The sequence below is a fragment of the Choloepus didactylus genome, chromosome 2, assembly GCF_015220235.1.
Source record: "Choloepus didactylus isolate mChoDid1 chromosome 2, mChoDid1.pri, whole genome shotgun sequence".
In the NCBI taxonomy this organism is placed as follows: Eukaryota; Metazoa; Chordata; class Mammalia; order Pilosa; family Megalonychidae; genus Choloepus; species Choloepus didactylus.
In genome coordinates this window covers 104,273,746-104,294,080 of record NC_051308.1, presented here as the reverse complement: position 1 = coordinate 104,294,080, position 20,335 = coordinate 104,273,746, and the positions used below count along the sequence as shown (strand labels likewise).

Genomic DNA, 20,335 nt, shown 5'->3' with positions numbered 1-20,335 from the left:
CATTGTCAGACTGAAACTGAGGGAAAAGGAAAAGTCAGCAATACTGATTCTGTCTTTGGTCAAAAAATTTTTTTGATTTTTTTTTTTATCAGAGAAGTTGTAGGTGTACAGAAAAATCAGGCAGAAAATAGAATTCCCATATACCCCCTGCCTCACACACAAAGTTCTCCCTATTATTAACACTTAGCATTAGTATGGTAACTTTGTTAGAGTTGACAAAAAAATTAATATAATTGTACTATTAACTCTAGCTCCTAATTTACATTAGGGATCACTGTGTTGTACAGTTGTTTTTTTTTTTTAAATTTGTATTCTAATAACGTATATACAACCTAAAATTTCTGCCTTTTACCAATATATAATTTTCACACATTTATAATTCAGCGGTTTTAATTACATTCACAATGTTGTGAATTCATCACCATCCATTACCAAAATATTTACATCTCCCAAACCGAAAACTCTTTACCAACTGGGCATGAAATCCCCACTCCCCATGCCCACCCTGGCCTGTGGTATCATGTACAATATTCTAACTTCTGTATTTTGATCCTTCATTTGCCAAGCTGCATCATTCTCCTTCAAGTCTGTAGCCAGGTGGGCCTTCATGTAACGGTGAAAGCCCCTAATCTTCTAACTGGCAAAATGAATCCAAAAACCCCAAGTAAACAAGAAAAAAACTAATGTACAGCACTCCTCACACTGAATCACAGCCTCTATGAGTGAGACCTCAGGTGTTTGTTTGCCTGACTTCGCTGGGGAAAATGTGTCATTCAGATTCCACCAGCAGTTTGCACCTGCCTGAACCGCCCAACATCAGGCAGGTCTTCTGACACCCCCTGACCAGTCCCTTGCTGTGGGGCAGTTGCTTTAATGTAAATTAGTTCTGTGCATCCTCATAAGATTCCTATGAGACAAGCTGGTCTGGGATATGTATGTCCAGTTACAGATGTTGAAATAGAGACCCAGAGAACTAGGAGATTTGCCTTAAGTTTCACACTTCAGTGAGGCAGAACCAAGGCTAGACGAAAAGCAGTGCCCTCTCCACCATCCGTTTCCCACAGCAGAGGGCAAGGAAGTCAGGACTCAGGGCTTGAGAGGGGCAGCTCTCTCTCTTTCCAAGTATAGTGTGGGGGAAAGGACTTAGCTTTGGAGACTGACAGGCCTGGGTTCAAATCCCCTTACTACAGAGTGACCATGGCCAATGACTTGGATTCTGTCAGCCTCTGTCTTCTTGTCTCTAAAACCCTTTTGGGCCGAAGATGTGTAGAGTATATGAAACAAGTTTAACTGTTTGGTACTTCGTATGGGGTTCATCCATGATAGGTGAAACTTAGGGAAGGGGACAGTGCATAATAAATGTTTATAACTTCCTAACTCTTCCAACTCTTGAGATAAGACATAGAAGCACTAAAATGGAGAATCAGCTCTTAAAAGAGAGGTATCTGGATTATAGCAAAGAGGGGAAGGAAGAAAGGGGGAAAATGGTAGTTTGATTCCCCCTCCTGGTGTTGAAAGAACTAAAAACCAACCAAAAAAAAAAAAAAAAAATGCTTCTTGGGGAGGAATGCAATTGAGAAACCATCTCATCTCAAAAAAGCACTGCAAGATTCATGCAGAAAAAAACATGCTTTATTCCTTATTTACAATACTGAAATTCTGTAAATTACCTAAGATTCTGACCATAGGCAAAGGTTAAGTAAACTCAGACATTAGGAAATATGGATTGGCTATAAGGCTATGTAAATAACATAGAAAATGCCATGACATCATGAGTGAAAAAAGTCCAATGTAAAATTTAATGTGCCATAGGATTACAACTATGTTTAAAAAGCACCTAACCATTGGAAGGAAGTACATCAAAATATTAACACTGTTATTTGGGGTGGGTAAAAGCTTAGGCGGCTTGATATTTTTCTACTTGTCTTCATTTTCCAAATTTTCTTCACTGAGGAAGTCTGTATTATATAACATGATGGAAGTAGTTTTAAAATAAATGTCAAGTGAAGAAAAAGAAAAGGTGTTGCCTACTGTGAGGGGCTGAGGGTAAAGTCTGAAACCACATGTTGGGAGGGTGGGATGGAAAGTGCGTCCTCGGGGTGAGAAGGGGGCGGGGAGGAGGGAGGAAGCCCCTCAGTGTGGCCACGATCAGAGGAAAAGATAATTCTCCTTCAGAAACGGTGGTGTGAGGCTGGTGGGAGTTTTGATTAGATGAAGATTTGGGGAGGTGGAAAGCAGGAACTACCGGTTTTAGAATTAATCCATTCCCCACGCATCTTCTCTCCTCCGAGCCAGTTCCAATAGTAAAATAATGAGGATTAGTCACCCATTTTTGGCAGTGAGGAAAATGGGACCCAGGGAGACCAATTGATCTGCAGTCTGGACACTGTATAAGATGTTCCCCAAAGCCAGCTGAAGAAAGAGCTTTTGCCTCATGAGCTGAGCCAGCAGGCAAAGGAAACCACCAGCATGTGAGAAGTTGCCTGCTGCTTCAGAGGCCCACCACATGCAGCCCCCAGGTTGTGGTTTGGGGCTTGTGAGGTGTGAGCACTGGTTCTCAAACAGAGCAACTCTCATGTAGACTTATAGATGTCTGCCATGAAGGTAGTCTCTCCCTCATGCATGCATGCATTCAGTCATTTATTCATTTAGCAGCTCTGATTAAACTATATTAAACACAAGGAATACAAGAGTGAGCCAAAACAGAGGTCTCTGCCTTCAGGATGCTTACATTCTAATGAGGGAGGTCAACAGTCAAATTATCCTTCAAATAACATTACAACAGTGATATCTGCTTTGAAAGAGAGGTACGTGGTACTATAAAAGAACCTGTAATAGAGGGATTTTCCTAGGACCAGGGAAGGAAGCTTCTCAGAAGCTGCAAAGATTGAGCTGAGGTCTAAAGATGAGTTGGAGCTACTTACAAGAAGAATGGAGGGTGAAAGCCCAGTTCTAGTTAGTGGAAAGAGCACATGCTAAAAAGGCCCTGTGATAGGAGAGCCTAAAAGAAGGAAAGTCAGTATGACTAAAGTAGAGAGAGTTGTGCTTCTAAAGTTTCATTGGTTGCAGTAGGGCAAACAGATGATAGTGGGTGAAGGCTGGGTACAGAGAAACTAGTTAGGAGACTATTACTGTGGTCCAGGGGAGAGGTGACATGTTAGACAAGGATGGCAGAATGGAGATGAAGAGGGAAGGATGGTTTCAAGAAATACGTAAGGGCCAGGAGGACTTCTGCATCCAGGACTGCCTTGGGGGTATTTGCTGATCTGAAAGAGTAGGCTGGAAGGCTGACCTTTGCTTCTAATAGCCTCTTGGAACTAGATGGGCAAAAACTGGGGTCCAGGGTCTCACAGATAGATAACTGGTAAACCACCTGTCCCTTTGACCTGGGACCCCAAAAGGCTTACCCTAGGAGGAAGGAAGACTAAGAAGCACGCCAGCCTTCACCAGCTTTAAGTCATCTGTGTAGCCAAGAAAATCTCAAACCTGGAACTGGATTAAGGAAATCCAAGATTACTAGTGCCCACAGGTAACTGGCAGAAGAAAAGAAAGATCATCTCTAAAAGAAAATAACATTTTTTGGTCTCAAATTCTTCCTACAAATAGTTTTACATAAAAAATCTCCATCATGCAATCAGGGTAACCAGGCACATGAGGAAGTAAGATACCATGAGTGAGAATCTCCTGGTGGGCAGATCTCATCCCAAGCAGACTCCTCTGGATGCACACAGCCCCAACCCCTCTTATTTCATCCCCATAAGAGGGAGAGAATAACTTCATACCTCCTTGGTTCATGTATCTGTAGACAAATTTAAAGGATGCTTTGAATTCTACTGAGATATAGTGCCATATACCAAGAAGTTGCCCAGCAAGGGAGAGGAGGTCTGCAACCATAAAATTAGTGTCATAATATTTAATATTTATTGAGAATTGACTATGTACCAAGCATTGTTCTAAGTGCATTTAATATATCTGTATATGTGTATATGTATATATTCATGCATTCATGTACATATTCATAACAAATACAGCCATTTTACAGACAGGATAACTGAGGCAAAAAGAAATTATTTTTTGTCTTGTTGGTTTTTGTTTGTTGTTGTTGTTGTTTGGCTAACAAATAATACTGCCCTGGACATTCGTTCTTTTTAAATAAATAGATATATTGGTTACCGTTTCTAGAGAGAAAAGTTGTTTACTATTTCAATAAACATCGGTTACCAGCTACAAATGTGCTGACATGCTTGAAGGAGCTCACAGACAGATGTATAAAAATACACTAAGAGATGAGAACACTAGGTAAGAAAAGTGGGGTGTGTACAAGATCCATCAGACCATGATGTTATTTCCTCTTCGCCAAGTTAGAGCCTGCACATGAGGCTGACAAGGCCCCAGTGAGAAAGCTTCCAGAAGGAATGATCCTGGAGCCAAGTGGTCTGGGAAGAATGCAAACAAGAAAAGGCCAGGAAGAGATGAAGGAGAGGCAGAGGGGAGGACAGAGACAAGAGGAGTGGTGGGATGGTTGAGAGAGACCAGGGAGTCGAGAGGTGGCAGGGATGGGGAGCTGTATTCCTTTCTTAGGGCTGCAGTAACAAATTGACAAAGACTGGGTGGCTTTAAAAAAAAAAAGAAATTTATTCTTTCAGAGTTCTGGAGGTCAGAATTCCAAAATTGAGGTGTCAACAGGGGCTCACTCCCCTGGGAGGCTCTAGGGGAGAATCTGTTCCTTGCCTCCTCCAGTGTCTGGTGCCAGGCAATCCTTGGCTTGTGGCAGCATAACTCCAATCTCTGCTTCCCTCTTCACATGGGCTTCTCCTCTGTGTGTCTCAAAAGAACACTTGTCATTGGATTTAGGGCCCACCCAGATAATCCAGGATGATCTTATCTTGAGATCTTTAATTTAAACACATCTGCAAAGACCTTTTTTCCAAATAAGGTCACATACACAGGCTTCTGATCCAGGAAGGCAAATCTTTTTGGAGAGAGTTGGGGGGGGTCACCATTCAACCCAATAGAGGGATCACGGCTTCCCCAGAGTCTAGAACTGCTCAAAGTTGTTGCTCTTACACTTCTAGGCAGAATAAAAAACAAGGGTTGTATTGGCTTTGAGCACCAGGGGATCAAATTAAAAGGATTTCTTGTTTAAAATAAAGAGGAAGGAGGAGTGGGAGGAGAAGGAGAAGAAGAAAACCCAGGCTCCCAACAGTGTTCAGTCTCTAATCTGCATTACTGTTGTTACCCTGAAAATTGAGAGGAGACAGAAAGAGAGAGAAATGAACCAGCTCTAAGCATCCTATATTTCTCCCTGATCCTACAACCATAAGCAAGGTGTTTAGCACCTCTGAACCTGTTTCCTCCTCTATAAAATATGGATGATCGTTTCTCCCTGAGTTACAATGAGATTAAAGAAATATGTTATATTTCTTACATAATAAAACTTGAAAGTCAAAACGACTCCTTGATCCATGGACTGCAGAATGGATGTTGCGTTGGCAGGCATGAGAACATTAATCTCATTGTGCTTCTCCGTCAGAGCTCTTGGATGATGTTCTGGTTTGCTAATGCTGCCCATTATGCAAAACACCAGAAATGGATTGGCTTTTATAAAGGTGGTTTATTTGGTTACAAAGTTACATTCTTAAGGCCATAAAAGTGTTCAAGCTATGGCGTCAACAAGTACACCTTCACAGAAGGAAGGCCAATGGCATCCGGAAAACCTCTGTTAGTTGGGAAGGCACATGGCTGGTGACTGTTGATCCCAGGTTGTGTTCCAGCTCCTCTCTCAGCTCCTGTGAGTTCTTCAAAGTGTTCCTCTTGGCTGTAACAAATAAGCTCCTTCCATCTGAGCTCTTTTATAGTGCTCTAGTAAACTAATCACGGCCCATGCTGAATGGGCGGGGCCACACCTCTATGGAAATTATCAAATCAGAGTTACCACCTGCAGTTGGGTGGGTCACATCTCCATGAAAACAGCCTAATCCAAAGGTTCTAACCTAATCAACACTAATACATCTGCCCCCACAAGACGGCATTAAAGAATATGGCTTTTGGCAGGACATAATATATACAAACTAGCACAGGTGACTAGATGCATTGTCAAATGAACAGTAATATTTTGAAAGGAATCTTTTTTTTCTGAGAAGTAGTTCTCAACAGTGGGTGTAAAATATTTAGTAAACCATGTGGTAAACTGACATGCCGTCACTCAGGTTTTGTCGTTCCATTTATAGAGCACAGGCAGAGTAGATTTAGCATAACTCTTAAGGGCCCTAGGATTTTTGGAATGATAAATTAGAACTGGCTTCAACTCAGAGTCACTCAGCTGCATTAGCCCATAACGATAAAGTCAGCCTGTCCTTTGAAGCTTTGAAGCCAGGCATTGACTTCTCCTCTCTAGCTAGGGAAGTCCTAGATGCATCTTCTTCCAATAAGGTTGTTTCATATACATTGAAAATCTGTTGCTTAGTGTACCCACCTTCATCAATTATCTTTGCTAGACCTTCTGTATAACTTGCTGCAGCTTCTGCATCAGCACATGCTGCTTCACATTGCACTTTATGTTATGGAGACAGCTTCTTTCCTTCTTAAACATCATGAACAAACCTCTGCTATCCTAAAAATTTTCTTCTGCAGCTTCCTCACCTCTCTCAGCTTTCATAGAATAGAAGAGAGTTAGGACCTTCCTCTGGATTAGCCTTTGGCTTAAAGGAGTGTTGTGGCTGCTTTGATCTTCTTTCCAGACCACTAAAACGTCCTACGTATCAGCAATAAGGCTGTTTTGCTTCCTTGTCATTCGTGTGTTCGCTGGAGTAGCACTTTTAATTTCCTTCAAAAACTGTTTTTTTGCATTCACAACTTGGCTAATTGTTTGTCAAGAGGCCTAATTTTCAGCCTAGCTGAACTTAACACATGACTTCCTCACAAAATCTAGCTTTTGATTTAAAGTGAAAGAGGTGTGATTCTTCCTTTCTCTTGAACACTTAGAGGCCATTGTACATTATTAATCAACCTAATTTCAATATTGTTGTGTCTCAGAGAATAGGGAGGCCCAAGGAGAGGGAGAGAGGTGGGAAAGGCTGGTCGGTGGAGCAGTCAGAACACACACAACATATTTCAATTAAGTTCGCCGTCTTGTATGAGTGTAGTTCATTGCACCCCAAAACAATTATTATAGTAACACCAAAGATCACTGATCACAGATCACATAACAGATATAATAATAATGAAAAAGTTTGAAATGTTGCAAGAATTACCAAAATGTGACACAGAGACACAAAGAGAGCACATGCTGTTGGAAAAATTGTGCCGATAGAGTTACTCGATGCAGGGTTGCCAGAAATCTTCAATTTGTAAAAAAATACGACATCTGTGAAGTGCAACAAAGTGGAATGCAATAAAGCAAGTTATGCCAATAGTCTGAACTGAACTCAAAGACACACAGAATCTCAGAGCTGGAAGAGATTTTAAGGAAAGTGAAGCGCAATAAAGTGAGTTATGCCAGTAGTCTGAACTGAACTCAAAGACTTGCAGAATTTCAGAACTAGAAGAGATTTTAAGGATCACCTAATACAACCCCCTAATTTCATAGATGAGAAATCAGACACCTGGGGACCCAGGGAGAAAAAAATGATAAAAGCCAGTTCATAATGCAACTTATAGGCAAAATCAGGATTTTCCAAGTCACACAGCAAGCTCTGGGTCAGCTCATTGCTTCCCCCTCCTGGCTCCAGTTGGCAAACCATACACAAATTTGGCCAATTTAGTCAATTTTTTTCAATAAAATATAAAACCTTATGAAAACACCTGCTTTTAAGATTTATGAAAACAGGATAAACAGTGTATGTTCTGGAAGAGTAAAACTGTCAACTAGTATCTACTTTTTAAAGTCTTCTGAGAGAAAAATACACAGTAATTTATAATATGGAAGGGAATCTAAAAAGAATACAGGGAAGAAAATAGCTTAGAAGGCAAAAAACATAATTGCCGTAAGAGACATGTAAGACCCATTAAAAAAGAGTCCCATTTCTGAATTTCCTTATTTCTGCGTAATTTTAAATAGGTAACAGAGAGGTGTGAATGCTTCCTAACCGGACCCAGAACTGTGGGCTAGGCAAAACTGAAATGGATGGATTCCTTCTCCCACCAAGATTTTAATTCATTCATTCATTCATCCTTTTTTCATTCATTCACTCACTCAACATTTAATGGGCACTGTGCCGGTTTGTATGTATTATGTCCTCAGAAAAAGCCATATTGTGTAATGCAATCTTGTAGGGGCAGATTGATTAATCTTTTTGATTAGAGATGACCTCTTGATTGAATGTTTCCATGGATATTTGGCCCTGCCCGTTCAGAGTAGGTATTGCTTAGTTTACTGGAGTCCTTTAAAAAGAGCTGACGTGGGCCCAGATGCTTTCTGACACTTTGAGATGCTAGCCCAGAGTTTGCTCTGGAGAAGCTAAGAGACCCAAGCCCAGAGACATTTTGGAGAAAGCCGTTTTGAAACACAACCTGGGAGCAAAGGAACAGCAGACGCCAGCCACATGCCTTCTCAGCTAACAGAGGTATTCTGGACACCATCGGCCATTCCTCAGTGAAGGCGTCCTCTTGTTAATGCCTTAGTTTGGACACTTTTATGTATGGACTTAGGACTGTAAATTTGTAACCAGATAAACTCCCTTTATAAAAGCCAATCCATTTCTGGTATTTTGCATAACAGCAGCTTTAGCAAACCAGAACAAGCACCTACTATGTGGTTTGGCCAAATGCATAGGATGAAGCAGAGCTGAATAAAGCATGATCCCTAATATCAAGGAATTCACATCTGTTGGGAAAAAGAGCTGAACCAATCAGCAGGTAGAAACAGTGTGAGTTTCGATAAAGAATTATGGGAACTGGGAGGAGGGAAGTCTTCATACAAGGTGTGGTATTTAAACTGAGCCAAGCAGGATGGGTCAGACAGATGGAAAAAAGCAAGGAGCGTCTGTTGTGACTGTGGTGCTTTAATGGCTGCCATTGAGAATGCAAAGAGGGAGGGCAAGTGCATAAAGCTGTGGAGACACGCCACCTTGGAAATCTGTTTACTTCGCAGTAGAAAAGCTAAGGGGGTGCTCCAATTTGTTTCTGCATAGTTGAGCTACCAACGTACTCTTTCATAGGATGGTGGTTGCAAGGAGAGGACCCAGGGCCCCTCCCCCTCCCCTATTATGGGATACGTGCAGCCACCTACACAACCAGGCAACAGGCCCCTCCCCTTCTCCAGGGTGGAGGGAAGCATTAAAACTTTTCTTCCCTAATCACAGTTTGTAACCAAATCACACGAGACCTTGTTGTAACCAAATCTTGTGAGAAACTCCATTGTCACAAACTTTTTAAGGCCCCCACCCCCACCCCACCTTGGCACCTCTCTTGCCCTCACTCTGTGTAGAATGCTGACTTCACTGTTCTCCACCGGCCGCTATCAGGAAGATTTGTTTCCTGTGTGTAAGTCCCTAATTAAACGTATGGGTAACTCTGTGCCAGGCATGTTCTTTGGCCTTGGAGCTTGTCACAGGTTCATCTCTCCACATCTTAAACCTAGGATCTCCGTTAGAAAAGGGCTGAGCCTTACCAGGTCATGAGTTAGTCTGTTTGGGCTTCATCAAGTAAACTCCCACTCAATTAAGAGTATAGGGACAGACAATAGTTTAAAAGTAAAGACCATTCAAGACAAAAATTCAAATTCAACACATTTTTACTAATGGAGAACTTAAGGTAAAAGGTACAAGTTTACAATGTAAAAATTGATTGATATATTACCAAGCCTGGGAGCCCCTGCTTGGTCCAGATGCAGCTGGTCATGAGATCAGAGAGCTCCCCCTTGTACGAGTTACAGAGTACTTATAGCATTTTTATTTACATTTGATCAAATCATATTCTATTTTTACATTTGAACTACGAGTGATTCACAAAGCGTCTTGATCCATGAGTGGTTCAGGATCAAAGGAGGATATCTACAGCGTTATCAGAGACTTAGCCTTGAATGTCTATAAAATCTACTGATAATATTTCTACTGATTAAGCTATGACTTCTGTAAGAGCAATATAACATAATTTTTACTTATATAAAATCTAAAAATTAGAAGAGATTAGTATTACTTATCTCTAACTTCTTAATATAGTTTTCTTATTTCATTCTATGATTAGTTTAGCCATTACATCATGTTGACAAACATACATTTGATTAGAACTGTATTCAGCCTTGCTGCATTACTTATGACTTCTCTATGATTAAAGTAGCAGCTGCAGCCCTATCTGTTTACTTTTTACATAGAGGACCAGACGGTTACATGTTATCTATTTCTAAGAAGGTTGAGAGGCCCTCTCTGCTTTCTTGAAAATATTCACAGCTTTTTTCAACTATTTAGCTTCTTCTTCAGTATAATCTTCTAATATAGGACTTGAAGATATGAATCATCTTTTCTAGTTATTATAGTAAGGCCTTTCCACTTTTTATCATTTGGAAATTGTACTTGAGTGTTTTTAGGTAAAAGTTCTGTTAAATATGCTTCTATATCAGAAGGAATAACTGGCTCTTCACTATCAGAACAGAAAACATCAGGTAGTATAGGAAAGCACCATAGACAGGAGTCAGTGTCCGCATCAGATTCCTCAGTAAAGATTATCCTGTGATAGGCTAATCTGGGTTGAAACAGTGGTTAATTTACTCCTGAGGGTCAGTCATTCCCTCCTCTTTCTTCCAATCTGTCCTTCTTCCTGCCACACAGCAAGTACCTCTGGCTGCATGAAGGCAGGCAGGCAGGACACCCTCAGATGCACACCATCCTCCCCTCACACCTAAAACAACTTCCAATTAATGTCCACTCTTGGTAATTAAGGGCAAATATTTGAGACCTTTCCTCCTCTGGGGGAATCTCAGGGCTTTCAATAATTCAGGACATTTACCATCAGGAACTAGCCTCCTATTTTGCTACCCAGCCTGAGACTGGAGGCTGGGGATGAAGCATTCCATGCCCACAAGAGTTGGTGACTTCTCCGAGATTGCTCAGACAGACACTGAACTAATTCTTCCTCCTCCTTCACATGCCAATTCCAGGCTACAACCCATGCAGTTAAGGGGTGCTGGGGCCCTTCAGATGCAAAGAGTAAAATTGTGACCTAGATTTGCATTTGCACATCTGGACCTTCAATAGCCGTGTGTTTCCTTTCAGTGATCACGCCCCCTGGAATGCCTGATTGACAGATGTGTGAGAAAAAGGCGAGATAGCTGACAGTCCCAGAGCTGCCTTCCCCAGCTATGAAAGTTTTATTATCTTTTAAAATACGCCTACATATTAACTATTTACTAGTGTTGAATTATGTTGAGTGCATAAATGGAGCTATATTTAGTGAAAAGATAGCCAAGTGTAATTACGGGTATGTGTTTCAACTACAATTTTGCGGATTAATCTCTGCATCTTTTTTATATTGTTCACTCTTCCTGCTGTCCTTTTTCTCATAACCCCACCTCTAATTTCCCAGTCTCCCCATTTCCTTCTAGTCAGTTTCCTAGACCTCTGAATTTTCTTTTTTGTTCTTTGTCTCTTTGTGTATGTGTTTTGTATTTTTCTTGTTTCAAAATACTACATGTACATATGTATATACATAGTTAAAAATACAATAAAAAACAGACCTCTGCCACACCCCACCCCAGACTATAGCTGCATAAAGACAACTACTGTCAATTCTTCGATCCGTTTCTTCTGAGATTTCCTTGATTATTCAAAGTAATACATTTAATCTGCTTTTTCTTGGTTTTAGACATTATGTACTGTCTTCCTGCTATGAGTCTCTTATCCCCCCGCCCTCCACATTCCCTCAATAACCCTCAACACACAGTCTTTCCACCCACTCTCCCAGGAAAGTTATGCCATAAATTTTTGTTAAATTACTATTGAATGTTTATGATAATATGCATTCACATTTAAACCATGTGATTCCATTCCTTTTGAACAACTCTTTCTTTTACTTATGGTTGATAATGTTCTGTTTTAAATGTACTTATTTTATATGTATCTGTTACTGTGAAACTTATCTAAATATGGTCAAAGCCATCAGGCAATCAAGCAATCTAGCAATTCCATTGTTTCTATTCCCCCAGAGGTGACAAGTGCTTTGACAAAATTGAACTGGGTACAATAATTATGAATAAAAGGGAAGATCTACTTAAGTGTGGTGGTAAAAGGCTGCTCCAAGGAGATGGATTTAAGCTGAAACTAGGCCCTTTGCACCCATTTACTTAAACACCAACAAAAAACTAATAAAATGTATGCAATAAACTTAATAATTTTACTAACCTTCTGATGTTTCAAACCACTTAATTTTTCGTGAAAGAATAAGGCCTCTTTTCTTTATGACACAATTAAACCCAACACGGACTATTTTAAACAGAAGATATGTAGTCATTTCCTCATAATTCTGAGCTCAGCTTGCAAATGAAATAGGTTTTATGCCTTCATCAATGTCAAAGTCCCTCTCTCACTCACACCCTGAGATGCTGGCTTTGAGGACTCTCCATGTGCAAAGACTTCTTTACCTCTGTATCTCTTTGGGTGCCTGCCTTCTGCCATTCCTCCATGGGTCACCATCAAGTCTATTCAATTCTCAAGGCTCCAAGGATCAAAAAGAGAAGAAACTCCTTCCTCAGGGAGCAGGGCAGAATGGAGGCTGGATGAGGGAGGACCACAGGTTAGGAATTGGTAAAAGGCAGGGAAGAGAAGAAAAGGCAAGACAGGGACACAGGAGAAGGGATTTTCAAGGAAGAAAGGCTGGAGGAGTAGACGAGTTGGTGGGGGCCCTTTAGGAAGCCAAATATGAGAGACTGGCCTGGGAATGGAACTGAAATGTCCTCCCGGCCTCATAGAGAGGGAGGGAGAACACTCATGTCTGAAGCCCATTATCATGCTTTCTTGTGTCCCATAACACCCAGCACATGATGCTCATTACATGTTTGCTTGCCAGATCAAAACATTTTTTTTTTTGGAACACCTATTGCATACTCCATATTGGAGGTACAGAGAAAAGTAAGAATGGGCTCTGCTTACAGTTCAGTGGAAAAGACACATAAACAAAGACCACAACACACCATGCTCAGCACTCTCCTAAAGTCTTTTATGAGGGCTAACTAGAAAGCAAAATGGTTAGAAAGCTCATCAGAGGCAGATGGCGATGATTCCCTGAAGGCTGGGAATTTATTTTAACCTCTTCTTCACTGTATCTTCAATGACTAGAACAACACGGGCGCATACAAAACGCCCAATAAATATATGTCATGCCAATGAATGAATAGAGGGTAAAATATTTATACTTTAGATAATCAACAGACCTGATAGGATTTTAAGAAGAAAAATAACACAAGCATTTCTGTAATTTAGAATTAACCCGCAGGGGCAATCAGGAGGCCGAGTGTCAGAGAGACCAACTGGGAGGCAGTGGGAAGGATGCGCAACAACAGGGAGTGGCATGGGAAAGAGGAAAAGCTAAAGCAGCAGAGGGAAAACAAGGGAGTGCAAGAGGCCTGGGCACAGGCAGCATGGGTCCTGGGAAGGACTGAGGTCAAAGAGGAGCAGCACAGGAGGGGGCAGCCCAGGTGGCCGAGGAGAGCACTTCAGCCGCGGCAGCTGCTCCTGAGACGTCGAGGATGAGAGTTGAGAAGAGGCCACTGAATTTAGCAGCCAGGATGTCACTAGTGGGGAAACCATTAGCAAGGCATTAAAGAGAGACAGTGAGCAGAGACACCTTTTTGACTGAGAACAGAAGATAGACAGGACGTGTTCGGACTAAGATGGTTCTCCGGTGGCCTGTGACTGAGTAGCAAGGGGCCGGGGGAGCCAGAAGAGGCCACTCTGTCCCCCAGAGGAGCACAGCCTCAGGTTGCTCTCAGAACTCGAGGCAGGTGCAGGGCCTGAGGATGTGGCTTAGAGCCAGGCCCTTCCAAGGGGTTCCAGGCTCCCTCCTTAGTGGGCTCTTCAGGACTGAAACTGAGTGGGGCTGGGGGAGCACCTTCCCTCGGGGAGTGCCAAGAGCAAGCTGGGTGCCCAGCTGGGTCAGCAGCAAGTGGAGGCACAGGGGACCTGAGCTCACAGATGGAAGTTAGACAGAGGGAGGCCCCTGGGATGGTGGCTAAGGAGCCCTCATCTCCTGGCACCCCAGAGACATTGCCTGCTGCAAACTAATCCTGCCCCTGTTTTCCTTCAACTGCCCCCAGAACCCGGAGAAAGGCAGCAGGGCTGCTGAGAACCTGGAAGGAAGGAGAGTTCACAGAAGAGGCTTACCTGAGCAGAGTGGCCGAGCACAGATGGAGCGGGAGCTCTGGCTGACAGGGTTCCTGGCAGTGCAGCGGTAGCTGTCACTGTCCCCAGATCTCCAGGAGGCGCTGAGAGTGGTTCCCCCATGGGATACAACTGCCCCCTGGCCATGGGGTTCCCAGCTGTACTGAACATCCTCTCCAGCCCATTCCAGAAAGCAGGCCAGAGTGATGAAGCAGGTCCCATCCCTCACAATCCGGGAGCTAACGGTAATGTTGGGCTCCTGCAGCCTCCCTGTGCCAAGAAGGGAAGGCTCCAGCTGTGAGAAGGCTCTGGTCTGGCCCAGCAGGGGAGAAGAGCAGTCAGAGCTCAAATGCAGGGCCCTCTACCCCACTCACCATAGACACGGAGGGTGAAATCCTTGGTGATGTTGACTGGAGGAGAACGCAAAGTGATCCAGGCTCTGTAGGGGCCAGAGTCCTGCAGCCTCAGAGGGCTGATCTGCAGGGAATAGCCCCGGAGGGGCACACTCAGCCGCCCGCTGTAGGGTCCCTGAGTCTCCACAACCAGGACTGGTTTGCCTGCTGGTCCTGGCTGCAGAACAGCAAGGAACTCTGGAGAGCTCCACGTGACGTTTTCTGCCTCCTGCCCGTCGGGTATCTCGAGGGGTAGAGTAACCGACTCCCCGAGGGTGCCGATCACAATCTCCCCTACAATGACCCCTCGCAGGGTTCCTGGGCCTACATACAGATGGAGAGGAAATTGCAGCCATCAGGCTTGCCTGGCCCAAACCCCTACAGATGGTCTCCCTCCAGCCTCCCCCTCAGCCCCAGTGAGTCTTCTCCCACATCTAAGATCACGCTTGGCACACTTACCTAGATGCACCCACCCCTGGCCCACCCCACCCCCTCAGGGGTGTGAGCCCCCCTCCCCAGGGGCTGCAGGGACCAGGACTCCTGTCTCTGTCTGCTCCAGAGCAGCTGCACAGGGCCTGTGCAGACTGAGGAGTCAGGTACCTGAGCAGAGGTGAGGCACTGAGATGGGGAGGGAGCTGCTGTTACTGACTGGGTTCTGGACCATGCAGGTAAAGGTCAGAGCACTGTCCCCGGCCCTCAAGGAGACACTGAGGACAGACCCTCCATCGGACACCACAGTCCGGGGCCCCAGGGGCATCCAACTGTAGGTCACAGTGTCGCCTGTGCTTTCCATTGCACATGTCAGGATGATGATACAGTCTCCATTCTCGCCCCTCCTGGAGTTGAGTGTGACACGGGGCTGGGCCAGCTGCTCTGTGTGCAGAAAAAGGAACAAACTGAGCACTGGAAAACCGCACTGGGCCTGCCCTTCCGGGGCAGAAGGCATAGGGCAGCACCACCCAAGATCTTGCATCACCCTGAGTACAACTGGCCAGCAACAGAGGCAGAATCTGCCTGAGTCTGCTCTAGTGCTGAGGGCTCTACAAAGCACCATCACTTAATACCTCCTTTGATTCCCAGGACAACTCTATGAAGTAAGTAGGGTAGGTGCAATCATCAACTCCATTTCGACCTGCCCAAAGTGCCATCTAATAAATGCTGAATCCAGGACCAAAACCCAGGTAGATATGACTCCAAATCCTGGGCACCGGCCCCTGCCTTGAATAAAGACCATACATGCAGGCATAAAACGTTCTTGTAATTAGATCTCTCCCCAGTAGAGGGCGCTGCGGTTTATGCTGAGCTTTCAGATGCTGAACGAGGCTGGGGAGGATGTGGCCTGTGCCTGTGACGTTTCTCCAACCTCTGTTGCACTCCCTTGGTCCCCCCAGGCCCATGCACCAAGAGGGTCTCCTTCAGGTACCACACTGCTCTTATTTGCCCACCTGCCTCTCCCCAAGCCACAGCCAGGGGCCATGTGGGGAGTCGGCCAGAGACGCTGCAGAGACAACAGACAACCAAGACAGGCTGCACAAAATCAGAGTGTGGGAGAAGCCTGCTCTGCTTTCAGCCTCAGCCTGTGGCCCACCTGACGGCAGCCTCAGGGGCTGTGAATAGGAGCACAGGTACAGAGGGTCCCCCGGGAGAAGGCCACGGAGCATTTTCACTGCTGGGTAACTTTCAGCCACTTCACTCCAGTGTGTCTGCTAGAGACCCGGCCCTGGGATCCAACTCTTTTCCCCTTTGACTTCTTCTGTGGACCCTTCTCTCCTTCAGTTCAGGCAGATAAATACAGGACATACTAGAAACCTAGAGACCAGGGCACAGGGTTCAGGCTCAGGGTATCCGAGTTCTATTTCTGGCCCTGGGTCATTGGTGTGTTACTCTTCCACTCTGAGACTATTTCCTCAGCCTGGAAACAAAAGACACTGTCTGCTGGCAGGATAGCTATGAGGCTCGAATGACTTGAGAAACCCCTTATAAAGGATAAAATCCTGGCCCATTATCACTGTTATTGCACCTGCAGTGTCAGCCCAAAGGGAAAAGCTCTCTGGAAGCCCCCGCTTACTCATCAGTGAGCACAGCCCTGTTTGCTGCTCAGAATCCAACCACTGCACGCTGAGCTGGCCCTGTCAGGACAACCTTGACATCCATCAGCATGGCGAGAGGGACTCTCCCACCAGTTCTGAGCCCACCCTGGTGAACATCCTACCCCAGGTCCCAGCAGCCCCCTGCCTCCAGTGTCCCATGTCATGCTGTGAGGAGCAGGCCACAACCAGCCCAGGCTGATTCATGGCAGAAATGCTTTCTCTCCTACCATGCAAACCCTGGCCAGGGAGCCTTTTCATCCTCTCCCACTAAAAAAAAAAAAAAAACTGTCAAAGCCTTAATCTAATGGGAATATTTCCTATTACAAAACCCAAGAAAATGTCTGAGAAGGTTCTCTGCCTTCCCTCCATCAGTCAGTTTTCCCAGGTCCATCTCCACTTCTCTCCTACCTGACCCCCCTACCCACTTGAGGGAGTGGCTCTACCCTGGCACCCCAGCAACCTTGCATATATCCATATAGACCACGCAGGCAGAGGCTGGAAACACAGCTGAGCTGAGTCTTGGAAATACATCTTTTGATGCTCCTGGAACACAAGAGGATGGGTGGCCTGTGAGGTGCTAACTCAAGGCTGTCTCCCACTTGCCTCTCTGTCTCCTCTGGGAGGCTGTCAGGAGACAGTTTCTCAAGGCCTCCCAGGTTCCGACCAGGTTATGTGACTTCCTGCCCATCCCCTTTGGGACAGAACCTCAGACCATAGACCCACTTAGCTGACATCTAGAATGGGCTCCTCAGCAATGGGGCATCCTACACTTCCCATTTCAGTCACTGGCTCCTTTTGTTTCGGTGTCATCATTTTTGATGTGTGGGACAAAGGCCTGGGAAGCTGCCCCTTTGGCTACTCGCCCTTTCATGTCTATGTAGGTAATAAACTGTCTGAATCTAAAAATGATACCAGCCAAATCGTTCAGGCCATGGCCTTGCTTGTTGCTGTGTGCTTGACCTGCACCCCTATTGTTTCCTGGTTAAAGAAGAAGAAATCAATAATTTAAAATAATAATAATAATAATAAAATTTTAAAACAATTCCTTAAGGAATATGATAATGGCATTCTATTTCATCTGAATAAAATTTTACAAAGTTCTTTCACATGCAATTATTCTCACAAGAAGGTAGTGCTCCTATTTTGGCAGTGAGGAAGCTCAAGGCCAAACAAGCAGGTTGTGGCAGTTCTCGAGGCCTGAAATTCCATTCTCTATCCATGAAATACATACCCAGGAGTTCTGCTTCAATTGGTCTGGGGTAGGTCCTGGGCCTTGGCATTTTTCAGGAGATTCTCCCAGGCAATTCTTCTTTATATGACTTTTTTACAGTGAGCATATATTACTCTTGTGATTGGAACCAATTGTAAATGTAACTAAAAGGGAAGTAAGGCCATAAGAAATGACTGAAAGCCTGGCCTATGGCCATCCCCAGGGCACTCACCGTAGACTCGCAGACTGTACTCCCGGGTGTGGGTGACGTGGGACCCCCTCAGGTTAAGGTGGGCTCGATAGAGCCCTGCGTCCTCCCTGCTCAGGTTGCTGATCCGCAGGGAGTGGTGTGGGCCCACGACACTCACACGGCTCCGGTATCGGGATTCCGCCTGGTAAAGGGTGACTGGTCCTCCAGCTTCTACCACGGTTACTGTGGCGAATGCCACAGGGACTGAACGGGATATCCAGGAGATGCTCTGCACCTGCTGTCCTGACAGCAGCTGCAGGGGCAGAGTGACAGATGCCCCTAGGGTCCCAGTTACCACCAAGGGGGCTGGATCCTCTGTGGAAGCCCCTGGCCCTGCAGAGACAGAACAGAAGCTTCAGGGACAGCCTCACTAAGCAGTAGGGTCACAAGCATCCTGAGAGCTGGTCAGATACGGGATTAGTATCCCTGTTTCTAGATGAGAAATAGAGACCCAAGAAATTTAGAACAGAACTAGAACACAGGTCAGGGCCCTTGGCTTCAGAGAATGCTCTTCTTCAGTATTTATATTACTTAATTAACATAAAATTAAATTGTTACATGAATGGTTCTCTAAGGGTTGCAGGTGCTGAGTGAAATGAGAGTTAAGGAAAATTCTGTGAGGCTGATTCTTGCTGTTTCTCTTAGTCGCCCTCTAGCCTATCCATGGGATGAGGCCAAAACTCATTCAGCCCCACTCCAAACACAGTGGGAATTGCTTTGCAGCATCCCCCATAGTTGCTGGTCCAGTCACTTCTGAAACAGAAGTTGGCTCCCCAGGGGCCCAGCGGGATTCCTGCAGGTGTATCTTCCTGCCCCGAGGGCAGGAGGCCACACCAGTTTAAGGGTGGTCAGTGGGACAGTCATTATAGCAGCCTATAATGCTGTTGGGGATTGAATCATGTCCCCCACAAAAGGTATGTTCGGGTCCCAACCCCCAGTCCTGTGGGTGTGAACCCATTTGTAAATAAGACCTTTGAAGATGTTATTCTCTAAGTTGTGCCCAGACTGAATGAGGGGGGCCTCAATCCAGTATGACTGACGACCTATAAGCAGAGGAAATCTGACACAGAAGGAGAAGCCACAGGAGCAGCCTGAAGCTGGAAGTCAACGGAACCTGGAACAGAAAGGGGAAGATGCCTCCAGGAGCATTGACAAGTGATGGTAAAAACAAGGAACCCCAAGATTGCCAGCCAGACAGAAGACACCAACCCAGGGAGGAAGCAAGCCTTCTAGCCTCTCAAACCATGAGCCAATAAATTCCTGTTGTTAAGCCAATCCACTGTGTGGTATTTGTTTTAGCAACCAGGAAACTAAAATGCAGGCCTTGCAAGAAGAGTGTATGTGCCAAAGCACTAGTCAGACTGCCTGAGGTCAAATCCCTGCCCCACCATGTACTAGCTTTGTGATCTTGAGCAGGTGACATAACCCCTCTGAGTTTATTTTCTCACCTGTGAAATAGGGAGCGCCATCTTCTGGGGTTTTGTAAGGATTGAAAGAATTAATTCCAGTTTAAGTGCCTCGTTATTAGTTTTATTTTATCACTGAATTCCCACTCTCTTCAAAATTAGTCAGCACCCTTGCAGAGAAATAAAAATCACTCATTGGTAGCATGACCCACCTCGGAGTATCTTTGCAAAACAGACCTGCAGTTCTAGGAGGCAGAAAGTCTGAAACTAACCAAGGTCTGCTGCAGTTTTTCAGAGAGAAAAGGCAGCAAGTCTCAGGGTCCTGATTTGAACCTGAGATCCGGAAGCACTGGCTGACCTGAGAAGTTGTGTGGCGATAGCTGAGGTGACAAGGGGCAGGAGGGTAGTTGCTGCCTTGTGGGGGTGTACAGGCCACGATGGGGGAAGTGCACCATCCTGTGCACCCACCACAGAATCTGTTTGACTTCCTGCTGCTAGTTTCTTCCACAGAACCATTCAGGTTCCACCAGGAGAATCATGGCAGCTGACAGGGTCACTGCCAGAGTGGCATGGACACCAGAAAGACCTCTCCTCTCGCTGGGCCCAGGGCCTGAAACCCGGCCTGGAGGAATATAACCTTGAATAAGCAGCTTGGCTTGCCCTTGCGCCCCTCTAGTG

The 20,335-nt window shown here is 45.0% G+C and overlaps 1 protein-coding gene across 1 annotated transcript; it reads right to left on the bottom strand.

The window, feature by feature from the left end:
• Positions 1–9,715: 9,715 nt before the first annotated feature.
• On the bottom strand, positions 9,716–20,112 carry LOC119512462 (T-lymphocyte surface antigen Ly-9-like). Its single transcript, XM_037807139.1, has 7 exons — positions 20,016–20,112; positions 19,700–19,723; positions 18,234–18,584; positions 15,302–15,574; positions 14,684–15,025; positions 14,313–14,579; positions 9,716–12,705 (listed from the first exon to the last, which is right to left on the bottom strand). The coding sequence occupies exons 1-7, from the start codon at positions 20,110–20,112 to the stop codon at positions 12,632–12,634; spliced, it is 1,428 nt and encodes a 475-aa protein (XP_037663067.1). The 3' UTR covers positions 9,716–12,631.
• Between the last annotated feature and the right edge of the window lie 223 nt (positions 20,113–20,335).